Source organism: Leptonychotes weddellii, unplaced genomic scaffold (genome assembly GCF_054177405.1).
Source record: "Leptonychotes weddellii isolate Sample4059 unplaced genomic scaffold, ASM5417740v2 HiC_scaffold_4107, whole genome shotgun sequence".
NCBI lineage: Eukaryota > Metazoa > Chordata > Mammalia > Carnivora > Phocidae > Leptonychotes > Leptonychotes weddellii.
Window position 1 is genome coordinate 1 of NW_028007550.1, and position 12005 is coordinate 12005.

The 12005-nt window shown below is 67.9% G+C and overlaps 1 protein-coding gene across 1 annotated transcript; it reads right to left on the minus strand.

Moving 5' to 3' along the window:
* Nucleotides 1-5: 5 nt before the first annotated feature.
* Nucleotides 6-10974, minus strand: LOC145719381 (mucin-5AC-like; the record flags this gene model as incomplete). Its single annotated transcript, XM_081810871.1, has 25 exons — nucleotides 10902-10974; nucleotides 9577-9648; nucleotides 8864-8923; nucleotides 8396-8657; nucleotides 7954-8068; nucleotides 7550-7640; nucleotides 6776-6885; nucleotides 6433-6646; nucleotides 6226-6351; nucleotides 5946-6063; nucleotides 5546-5684; nucleotides 5247-5357; nucleotides 4626-4695; nucleotides 4413-4550; nucleotides 4163-4327; nucleotides 3718-3812; nucleotides 3160-3286; nucleotides 2733-2988; nucleotides 2604-2656; nucleotides 2175-2275; nucleotides 1854-2005; nucleotides 1341-1479; nucleotides 1124-1237; nucleotides 851-1030; nucleotides 6-149 (listed from the first exon to the last, which is right to left on the minus strand). Coding segments are annotated over exons 1-25 (3225 nt in total), but the record flags the coding sequence as incomplete, so codon positions are not given.
* Between the last annotated feature and the right edge of the window lie 1031 nt (nucleotides 10975-12005).

A 12005-nucleotide genomic window follows, 5' to 3' on the forward strand; every position in this document is an offset into this window, starting at 1 on the left:
TCCCTGGGGGCCGGGGCGTCGGGGCAGGACGGGGAGAACTTCCAGCTGTTGCCGAACTCCAGGGCGCTGCTCACCACGGACTGGCTCCGCGTGGTGAAGTCATTGACGGCGTTGTCGTCAAAGTTCCCACACAGCCCACAGACCCGGCCCTGCAGACGGGGGACGGCGGCACGGGGGGCTCAGGGCGTGTGCAGGAGGGCCCAGAGCCCAGCCCAGCCTCCTGTGACCCCACACGCTCCCCTGGGGCCCCACATCCCCACGGCCCCCCAGGAGGAGGGGGCCCCAGGTGTGCAGGGTGGCTCTCCGCCTTCACCGTGTGTGGGGCCCCACTCAGCACACAGGGTCACGGTGGCGTCCCTCCTGGAGGAAAGGGGGTGCAGGAGAGGAGCACCGGGGGCTACGTGGTGTCCCCTGCAGACCAGCTCAGGTCCTGACCCGGGACCCATGAGCATGGCCTCATGTGGAAATAGGCCACTGCATATGGGGATCCCGCTGAGATGAGGACGCCCTGGGTGGGCGTGGGCTGTGACCACGGGGACGTGTGGGCAGAGACACAAGTAAGACAATAACATGAGGATGCAGGCAGAGGCAGGAGTGTCGCCTGGGGCCCCAGATGCTGGAGGAGGCAGGAGGGATCCTCCCCCAGAGCCCCCAGAGGGAGCGGGCCTGGGGATAGTTGCATGGGACTTCGAGTGTCCAGAACCACGAGAAGGCGCCACGAGTTTGTGACAGCGTCCCAGCAGCTGCAAGACACAGCACGCACAGCGAAGGGCCTCCCTCCTGCCGCCTCCCTCGAGGCACGCCATCTGGTCCGGGGTGAGGGCGGGCCGTCCCGGGGAGGGGGGCCCACCTTGAACTCAGGGCTGAGTTTGAGGAAGATGCTGGTCTTCCTGTCCCACAGAAGCACCAGGCCAGCCTCGGTGTCCACCACCAGGTAGATGCCCATCTGGCGAATGGAGTAGGGGGCCTCCTGCCCCGCACCCCTCTCTATCACCTCCACACCGCCATCTCTCAGCCTCAGCTCGTAGCTCTGCGCAGAAGGGGTCACTCAGGCCTGTCCCCGCTCGCCTTCCCAGGCGTCCCTCCACGGTGGTCCCCGTCCCTTCCCACCACCCCCACTCACCCCCAGGAACAGCTTGATGGCCTTGGAGCAGGTGACGCCCGTGGTCCCGCAGGGGACGTTCTCGGTGACCACGCGGAAGGTGCCGTTGGCAGTGCTGTTGCCCCCACAGTGGTCCTGTGGCCAGGCAGAGGGTGTTCCTGCAGCTGGGAGGCTGGGGTGCCCAGGGCTGCACTGTGGGGCCGCATGGGACAGCCGGGGAGCCCCCGGGACCACGTACCTGGACCAGCGTGTACCCACAGTCCCCACTGAAGCTGTAGCTCTTTCCGTCGAAGGTGAGGTGGTGGCCGTCCCCGTACACCGCGCAGGTGGCCAGGCAGGCATCCTCTGTGCAGTGCCACATCCTGTTCTTACAGGTGCTGGGGGCAGGGGGCACCGGTCAGGCCCAAGCTGGGCATGGGCAGTGCGGGTGGGGACGGGCCCTGCGGGGACCATGGGCAGACCTCGAGGGCTGGGGCCGCACCGCCCACTGCAGGGAGCCCCCTCCCCGCCGCGTACCGGGTGCTGCGGCCCCCCACCCGCAGACCTCGAGGGCTGGGGCCGCACCGCCCACTGCAGGGAGCCCCCTCCCCGCCGCGTACCCCCACCCGCAGACCTCGAGGGCTGGGGCCGCACCGCCCACTGCAGGGAGCCCCCTCCCCGCCGCGTACCGGGTGCTGCGGCCCCCCACCCGCAGACCTCGAGGGCTGGGGCCGCACCGCCCACTGCAGGGAGCCCCCTCCCCGCCGCGTACCAGGTGTTGCAGCCCACCCGGATGGTCTGGCCGGGCGGGTAGCTGGCCCCGTTGTGCACACAGGGGCAATCGGCTGCAGAGAGGCAGTGGCCCTCACCATCAGCCACCAGCCCGTCGGGACACACGCAGCCAGGCTCGCACTGGGAGCTGTACTGTGGGGTGCAGGAGACACGGCTCAGCCGGCCGGGGCCAACAGCCGAGGGCCCCCCCACGGCCCGCAGTGAGCCCAGGGAGCCCTCAGGCAGCCGTCTTCCCGGGAGCAGCCCTAGAGGGCCCCTCGGCAGGAGCCCACGGGGTCACTGGGGGTGTGGGGGCTCTCACACAGTCCATGTCCAGGGTGAAGCAGCTCTTCTGACAGCCGGCCCCGGCAGCCCCCGGCGTGGCGTTGCGACAGTCGACGTAGACCATGGGTGCGGTGCAGACTGGGGAGGCAGCGGCCATTCAGGGTCCCCACCCGCCGCCCACCAGGCCGGCTCTGAGAGACACGGCTGCACACGGTGTGTCCCAGCGGCCGAGTCTGTGCCGCCCGCCCTGAGGCTCGGCCAGCGGGGTGCGTGTGTGCGTAGCACGTGCATGTGAGCGTGTGAGTGTCCACGGGGCGCGTGTGCGCGGCGTGCTCACACACGCCACCACCCCCTCACTGAGCAGGCCTGACAGAGAACCCCTCCACACCCACCAGTCTCACTGACTTGGGGGCGGCCACCCGAAAGCTTGGTGATAACGAGAGCCCCTCCCTCACTGTGCACTCACCGGGGGTGGGAGCCTGGCCTCCGATGCAGGTCAGCGTGCCTTGTGTGCAGGTGCTGGGACGAGAGGGTGGTCAGAGGGTCGCCCGTCCCGGCCGCCCTGCCCACCAAGCCCATCCGGCAGGGCTCTCACCAGATGGCCCCACGCTCGTGCAGCGACTCCCCGTTGGGCACCACGGAGCCCCCGTGGTAGCAGGGACAGCTGGTGGCTGGCACACACTTGCCCGCATCGTCCATGAAGGTGCCCTGGGGACAGGTGCAGCCGTCCACGGGGACAAAGCTGATGCCGCAGGTGACGTCCTCGTGACTCCGGGCCCGGCAGGTGGGCTGGCAGGTGCTGATGTGATAGTGGTAGGTCAGCGACTCTGGGCAGGTGGTCATGGGCTTCGCTGCGGGATGCCAGGTGGGGGAGGCAGTCAGGACGGCAGCCATCGCCCGCACCCACGCCCGCCTCCCCTGCCCCAGCCGCAGGGTCCCAGGCCCGGCTGGCCGGGGCGCTCCAGGGCTCCGAGCCCCGCACGGGGCCGAGGCCCCAGAGCACGTGCTCGGGGGGCACTCACTGCACACGCCGTCCCTCCAGCCGCTGAGCAGCACCCCCTTGGCGGCGCAGGCGTGCACGTAGGAGGACAGGGCCGCGCACAGGCAGTCCTCGCTCTTCTCACAGTTACACGTGTCGAACATGCAGTTCTGGGGACGGGGCCGTCGTCACCCACACGCCATGAGCATCCCCCACGCTGCCGCCCCTGCCTCCTCTAGGACCCCTCCTCGCGCCCACACCAGGGGCCCCCACGCCCTCCGCACACCATCTTGGCACCAAGCTCCCCTCCAGGTGAGTGCTGGAAGGACCACAGCCCCTCCTGTCTGGGACCCGACAGGTGCCAGCCCGTGTGGTCAGGCTTAGACCCCAGAGCGTCTCGGCCACCACCGATCTGCCACGTGGACTCCAGGGCCCGGCCAGCCACAACCCTCAGGGCCTGTCGGCCCCAGTGCCTGGTTACAGGGCCGGAGGCACCAATGAACTCCAGACCGCGGACCACGTCGGACCCTCGCGGAGCCCCTCTCCCCGCACCGAGGGCAGCCGTGTGGCCGGGGGGGAGAGGTGGGTGGGTGGGCGTTACCGAGTAGTAGGTGCCAGGGTTCACGGCAGCATGGCAGCGGGCGAAGGGGCCGTGGGCGTCCGTCAGCCGGGAGCACCAGTGCTGAGCGTACTTCTCTGTGGACAGAGGTCAGCAGGCTGGACGGTTGGCGTCCAGTGGAAGCTACACAGACGTGTGCAACCTCCCGTAGGGAAGGGCGCCAGGAGTGCACAGGCTCCCAGGCTCCCTCCCGGGCGCCCCTGCTACGGTGGGTGGGCGGGCACGCTGAGGGCGCGCCTCCACCACCCCCGCAACACCCTGTTCCTCTTCTTCCAGAAGGTACCACAGCTTTACCAGGAGTGATGGGAAATTCGTTGGCGAGTTTGCCTGTTTACCTCCTGAATCCCTCCTCCAGGGCCAGAGTGGATTCTGCGGCCCGGGGTCACTGGCACCCAGGTGGGCCCTGGGACTTCGGGGACCCACGTACCGTTCTCCACGCTGAGGGAGCAGGGGTCCTCGAAGCTGTTCTTGACGTTGGGGCAGGCGGCCTGGGTCTTCCAGGTGTTGGCGAAGGCGGCAGCCGTGCCCTCCACCACGCCGCTGAGGGTCCGGAAGTCATCGGCCTGGTTCTGGTTGAAGTTCCCGCACAGGCCTGGGCGGGAGGGCAAGCATGAGGCCCCATGAGCCCTGGCCGCTGAGGGTGGGCCCGGGCTCCCAGAGCAGGCGGCGCCTCTTACCGCAGGTCAGCCCGCGGAGCTCGGGCCCCAGCCTCACGAACACCTGCATGATAGGCACCAGCTGGATACTCAACTGCAGACCCAGGTTGGTCTGGGCGATGATGAAGAAGGTTGAGGGTCTGAAGAGCGTGACGTTGGCTGTGGACACAGGGGACAAGGCCTCAGTGGGCTGTGAGGGGCGGGACCCTCGGGGGGCAGGCCCGACACTCTCACCTGCTGAGATGGGCATCTGGGTGTAGATCTGGTTCACAAACACCTCCCCGCTGGCCTTGACCGTGATGACCTGGGAGGAGCAGGGAGCGGGGTCAGGGCTCAGCCAGCGCCCCCGGTGGCCCCAGAGGCTGTGACATGTGCCTGCAGGACCCCTTCCCCCAGGGGGCCACAGGCTCCCTCGAGGAGGGGCTGACGAGCCAAGTTCTGCCCTGGGCTCAGCTTGTTTGTCTACGTTTCCCTCAAGGACCGAGCATTCTCTCAGGTAAAAACCCAAGTGATTTTATGAAAAACTAAAAATAAAAAACAAAAATAAATAAAAAATAAAATAGAGACAAGGTGTCTTCAATGAAGCTGAGCTACCGGGGGGTGCCCTGGTCCCTCCTTCCAGGGCTGGTGGGGGCAGGCGTGGAGGCCATGGTGCCCCTCCCCCAAGCGGTTCCATCTGGGGACCAACACTCAGAGACCCGTGGGGTGGGAGGGTCCTCAGGCTGAGCCCCGGCCCCTCGCTGCCCACGCCAGGTCAAGGGCTTGGGCAGAGGTCACTTGCATGAGGGACACAGACTCCCCCAACCCCCGGGTCTGCTCTCACCGTGCGCCCCCGGCCCCCACGTCTGCTCTCACCGTGTGCCCCCCGCCCAGGCTCAGCGTCAGGCTCCTCAGGCAGGTCTCGGTGTCCGTCCAGCCGCACCCACGCATCTCGGCCAGCACAGTGAACGCACTGCTGTTACAGGGCTGCAGACACAGGTCCTCACGCTCGGCCCAGAGGCGCCAGCCCCCCGCCTCGCCTCCCCGCCCACCCTGGAAGTCCTGTGGGGTGGCGCCAGGAGCGGGGGGCCACAGATGCCGCAGCCGTCTGCAGCCCGGGCGGGGCAGCCGCGGCCGAAAGCCGCTGTGTTGGAGCGAGGACCTGGGGCCCGCACCTTGGCCAGCACGTAGCTGCAGTCCCCGTGCACTGTGTACTGTCTCTCGTCGAACGTGGAGAGGTGGGGGCCCCCCAGCACCGAGCAGGTACCCGGGCACGGCAGCTCCCGGCATGTCCACTGGCCCCCGGAGCAGGTGCTGAGTACGGGCAGAGACCATGCGTGTGCAGCCCCTGGGAGCGTCCAGCCCAGCCTCCACGCTGGCAGGTGGACACGGGTCTGGCCCAGGCCCGCCTGCGTCACTGCACAGACCGGGCCCACCGGTGTCTGCATGACGAGCCCCTGGCCCGTGCCCGGGGCCCCAGGTGGGAGATGGCAGCCGGCACTTGGGCCATGGCCTCCCGGGGGCCATCCCAGGACACGTCCAGGGGTACGGGAGGGCAGGGGCCTGGGGTCCTACCAGTTGGTGCAGTCTGTGGCGTAGCTCGCCCCTGGAGCGTAGACGGCCCCGTTGTACACACAGGAGCACTGGGTTGCAGGGACGCAGCCGGCCTGGCCGAGGTCATCGAGCACCATCCCTGCAGAAGCGGGCAGGCCATACGGCAGGTGCCAGGCTGAGTCCGCCCCCTGAGCAGGGGGAGGGGACCCGCCCTCTGCCCACGGTCGCTCTGCCCTTCAGGGGCTCCTCAGACCCAGGGGCCCCGAAGGCGTCTGTGTGATTCTCGGGGGGCTCCTCTCACCCTCGGGGCAGAAGCAGCCGGCCACACAGTGGTCCTCGCAGAGCTGGGAGTGCTCCGGGTTGGAGCAGGTGTCCGCGCAGGGCGAGCCGCACTCGTGATACTCCATGTTGAGGGGGCAGGTCTGGGCTGCAGCGGGGAGGACGCAGCCGAGTCACATCCCGCACCCACCTCCGGGCCAAAGCAGGGCAACACGACGGGGGCACTCACGGCAGAGGTGGGGGCCCCTCCAGTCCAGGGGCTGCCCCCCGGCGTGGGCACACTGGCGGGAGTACTCGGCGAGCGTGTGGCAGATGCAGCTGGTGTGGGTAGCGTGCTCACAGAGGCAGAGGTCCTGCCGGCAGGCCTGCACGTAGCGGTGGGCGTCCACCAGAGCGCGGCAGCCCGAGAACAGCCAGCCGCTCAGGATCTCCTCGCAGACACCCTGGGCGTGGAGCCGGGAGGCCAGGCTGAGTGCAGGCTCCGGACCCTCCCCTGGAGTCCCGGCCCCCACCCCGCCTCGGCCCCGCAGGCGCAGGACCCACCCCCGGTGCCCGTTCACGTCAGGGCTTACAGTGCCAGGTGAGCAGTCCCTCAGGGGTACAGGGACAGGGTCCTGACACTGCTCCGTGGGGCCGTCCATCTTCTGCAGATTCCCAAACTCGATGGGGGTCAGCTTGACACCTGCAGGAAGCGCAACGCCAGGCTCTTTAGGTTCCCGGTGCCTCCGCACCTTCCCCCAAGGTGCCCGAGGGGTCCCCGCTGCACCTCCTCCCCCATCCACGCTGCTGGGTTAAAGGATGTTCGGGGAGTCTGAGGATTAAGTGAGGAACCACCCAAGTCATTCGGGGTTGCAGGCAGAGGGCTTAGGCCTGTCAGCTCTCCAAGCCCAGGTCAGCACGCAGCCCAGAGGGCTGGAGAGTGACCCTGACCTACCCCGGCCCTCGGAGGCCAGCCAAGCCTGTACGGGGCCCCCAGATGCTTGGGCAGGTGCGTTCCCCTGGGCTGCAAGCCCCTTATGGATGAGCTTCCTGTGGGCTTCACAGGCCTGGCGAGGGGGATCTGGGGGTGGGGGCCTCTGGCTGGTGTGGGTCACACGAAATACCACTTCCCGGCAGCAGGAGGCCCAAGAAACGGTGAGAGGGTCCGCTCGGAGACGGTGCGGAGGGCGCGGGAGGCCCGTGTGCGTGTGAGCTGGTGTGTGTGAGCACGTGTGGGCGCGTGCGTGCGGCTCTGAGTGTGCATGCACACGGGCACACAAGCTGAGGACATTCTGGAAGACAGCCTTCCAGGCAGCGCTGAGGAAGGGGCCCGGCTACCGTGGGGCAGCCGCGGGGAGGGGGCTTACCATGGGAGAAGAACTCATTGAACACCGGCTGGCCGCTGAAGTCTCCGCAGAGCCCACAGGTCTGGTTGGCGTACTTGGGGTCCAGCTCCAGCTGGAATGAGAATGCACGTCAGATGCCTGGCCCCACAGGGACGTCTCAGGACAGGGAGGACAGAGGAGGTGTGGGACATTCCCAAGGAGGGGCTGGGGGCTCCTCACAGAAGTGTCGTGGGCTGTGGACCCCTGCCCCCACGCCAGCAGGGTCTTCATCGAGGGGGGGCTAGGTCCCCCGGGCCCCGCCTCACCGGCCCTGTGCAGTGGGGTCTGGCCATCCCACGCACCCTTGCCCAGACCACTTTCTTCCTTCTCTGGGGAGGCTGTTGGGCTGGCAGTGTCCCCCTCCCCGGCCCGGCCCCCGGCCTCACCAGGAGGCTATCATCTTGGCTCCACATGAAGACCAGGCCCAGCTTGGCCACCACCTTCAGGTAGCTGCCGCTGAACTCGATGAGGACCCCGGACTGGCTGAAGGGCAGCTGAGTTCTGTGGAGAGAGGGCCAGGCTGAGGCTCCGAGGGCACTCAGGGACAGGGCAATGGAGGTCTGGCCCTTGGTCAGGGAGGGCCCCTACGGGCACGTTTGTGACGAGATCCCTGTGCCCACGGACAGTGCCCCAGGCGCGAGAAGGACGGGGGACCCCGGAGCTCCGGTGGCACAGAGGAACTAGGAAGGGGGCCACTTCTGCAGGCAGGAAAAGAGCCCTGGGCCTCTGGGGGCGTGTGCAGGCGCCCAGCACAGAGGCCTGGGGAGTGCCCGGGGGGGCCGGCGCTCGGGGACAACCCCACGTCCCCCCACTACCACCCAGACTCACGGGCGGCCGTTGACCAGGATGGAGCTCTTGGTCAGCTGGATGACCACGCCATCGAGCTTCATGGTGACTCCGACGACCGTGGTGGCGTTGGACGCCCGGCCGCGGCGCAGCTGGACGTTGAAGTCCTCGTAGGCGGCTCCGCAGTGCGCTGAGAAGACGTAGTTGCACAAGCCCGGGAAGCGGAAGACGTCGCCGTCGAAGGTCTTGTAGTGGAAGTCGCCCCAGGCGCTGCACACGCGCCCGTTGTGCGCAGGGTTCCGGGCTGTGGGCCAAGGCGGGCCTGAGGGTGCTGCCCTGCGCCCCGAGCCTGGGACGCGGCTGCCCGGGGCCCGGGCGGCTGGGGAGGAGCTGCCTGGACCCAGACCGTCCTGGGAACACAGACCCCCTCCAGGACTTACTCCTCATCCACCTGGGCAGCGGGACCCCTTTTAGCCACCCCCCTGCCCAGCCTCACAGACCCTCTCTCACCTCGCACCACCAGGGCTGTCCTCAGAGGGGGCAAGATGGTCATCACATGGAGTGGGTGGCCTGCGGGAATGCGGCACCGTGTCAGGCTGCCCACAAGCACGGCTGTGGCCGGAGTCGGGCGTCTCTGCTGCCCTCGCCAAGCCTGCCGGCACCACTCCCAGCCTGGAGCTGGACGTCAGGTCCACGGGGGCAGCCGAGGCTCCTGTAGGCCAGTGGCCTTCCCTCTGGGCCGCCCCGAGGGGCTGTGAGCTCTCTGGCCCGGAACTCTGCCCAGAACTCGTCCCTGGTGCCCAGAGTCTCAGAAATGCCCGAGTCAGCACCAGGTGCCCAGGACGACCCCTTGGGCGCTGAGGCCAGGCACGGACGAGCCTCCCTCTGAGCCCAGTTTGGGGGAATGACTCTCTCCCAGGGCAGCACGCCCAGCATGGCGGCACAGGAATCCCCAGAGAGGCCACCCGCCAGCCTCCCGCCCCAGGCTAAGGGGACGCGTATGTGGCTAAGGGATCAGGACTTATGCGGAGACAGGAGGACGTCGCTGTGAGCTCAGGCCTCTAGCCTGTCCTCCTGTCTGAAGCCGCCACGGGGACACAAGCAGCCTTCGGGGGCCCCCAGGTGACCAACCGGGGCTGTGTGTGGGGGTGTCCTCCAGCCCCCCAAGTTCTGGCCCCGAGGGAGTGGGGCAGGGCAGCCCTGACAGGTGGGGGTCGACTCACCACCAAGCTCCTGGGGGACGGGAAGGTCTGGGGACTTGTGGCCATGTTCCACAGAGCCATCCTGGGCCTGGCCTATGGGAAGAAGAGAGGACACTGGGCCTGAGCCAGGCGGGCAGGGCACAGAGAGAGGGACGGGCGGACGGAAGGGCCCAGAACAGGTGGGGGTTCTCTCTTCTCAGGGCTGGGGTTGCGGGGAGGGTCTCTGCCCATGCTGCCCACGTCAGGCCCATGAGCTTCTATAGGCATTCCTTCAGCTTGGCCCCACGAGCACTTGGGGGTCCCCTGGCCCTGACGTGGCATTCATTCATTCACTATTCCTTCATTCACACTGAGTATCTCCCTGCTTGGGACATAAAGAGCAAGCTGCATGGCAGCCTGTGGAGGGACCAGACGGTAAAAGCTATGGGTCGGCTGAGTGTGCCAGGAGACAACCAGGGCCCTGGGGGAGAATTTGGGGCAGACTGGGGTATGCGGAGCCGAGTGGGGTGAGGCTGCCCGGCCCAGGCCCTGACCCTGCAGGCACAGTCTCTGCTCATCCCTGACACAGATGCCCCGGGAGGGCCCAGCAAGGGCTGGCCCTGCACGCGCAGTGGCAGGAGGCCGGGGACTGCAGGGTGCGGGCGCGCGGGGTGCCATGTTGTGGTGCCCACGGTGCTGAGGGCCTCGGGAACGTTGCCCCCTTGCCCCGGGCAGCTCCTCTGGGAGCACCCTGTCACCCAGCACCTGTCCAGGACCCAGCTATCCCCTGGGACGCAGAGGCCACAAGGTGCAGACCTGGGTGGGAGGGGGCCTCAGAGGGTCCAAGAGCCTCTCCCCAGCATCCTCACGGTGTGGACCTCACGATCACGCCCGCCCCCCACGGCTGAGGCCCCCTGGAAACCCCTCTCAAGGCCCAGATGTGGAAAACAAGCTGGTGGACTGGGGCCGTGTGGTGAGGGGGCTCCCAGGGACAGGTGGGCAGCTCTGCCAGGCTGCAGGGCCCCAAGGACCTGCTCAGAGCAGGGGGCAGAGGCAGCGAGCAGCAGGAAATCACACATGGATGGACAGGAAGACAGACGAGGGGCTCGGAGACGCTGGGTTCCTGCTTCCCCACCTCAGGGGCCCCTGCCCCCACGTGGACCCCCGCGGCCCCTGAGAGCTCCCCAACCCCACAAGCTGGCAACTGCAAGACAGCGAGGGCCAGAGCCCAGGGCCAAGGGGCCGGGAGCCACTCTCAGCTTCCCTGGAGCCCAGGGTAAGACCTCGAAGTTGCCTGCTGCCCTCCCGGGCCTAGAGCCCCCCCGGATGTAGGGGAACCCCGGAAAGCCGCTCAGTGGGAGCCTTACCTGTGTGCTGGGCACAGGCCAGGGTGAGGGCCAGGGCCCAGAGTGGGGCCAGCTTCCTCCAGCCGACACCCATCCTACGGAGGGAGGGGAGAAGTCCCCAGGGGCAGCATCTGAGGAAGGACCTGAGTGGGCAGGAGCCTTTTGTAGCCCCAAGAGCTGGCTCCGGCCCAGTAGCTTCACGTGGGTGGGCGGGACAGGGCCTGCCATTCCCCTCACTCAGGCAAACAGTGGGCACTCACTCTCGGCTGGCCAGCAGCCGGAGCCAGGCAGAGATGGGCGTAGCTGCCAGGTGGGGCCTGGTTTCCTGAGGGCTCCCCAGTCCTGGCCTGCAGGGATCCTCCTGCCATGCCCCTCACTCCTGCAGCTTCCTTAGGCATGCTTCTGTGAAGCCGGACCCCACAGACTTCCTGGGGCTGATGGGGCTGCCAGGGCCCCACCCTCTCTGAAGAGGGGCTCAGGGGGCAGCACCCTCAGCAACAGGACCCTGCCCCACAGTGCAGCCCCCGGCTTGGTACCGCCTCGGACCTCGACTGGGCTTCTGGCTCCTGGCTCCAGGCATGCAGTGGGCAGCCCCGGGCCAGCTTGAGTCACACGTGGCCTCATGGCCACGAGGGGTGGAAGTGGCCAGACCCACTGGGCCGGGGAGCTGCCGAGGGGCTTACCCCAGAAATCATCCCAGCAGGTGGACTGAGATGGCCCGGCCCCAGACCGTGGGTGTATGGGCGTCGGGTCCTTTTGGGGTGCTGTGTACCGGGGCTGAGCTCTCCCCAACAAGGCAGCCACACGCCCCACAGACCAGCAGTACCACTGACGATGTGGTGGCAAAGGCAGTGGGAGTGGCTGGGCTGGGCCCCTCTGAGCATCTCTTTCCTATTCAGGGGGGCCCATCCCAAGGGCCTTATACTGGCCTGGTTTTCGGTCTCTGAGTCGTCCTCTCCCCAGGCCCTGACTTGGCCCTGGTGCCTGTGAGAGAGAGAGAGCACCGCGTGCAGTGGCGGATTGGGGGGGATCGTGGGGGATCGTGGGGGATCGTGGGGGATCATGTGGAATCATGGGGGGACCGTGGGAGATCATGGGGGATCTGTGGGATCATGGGGAATCATG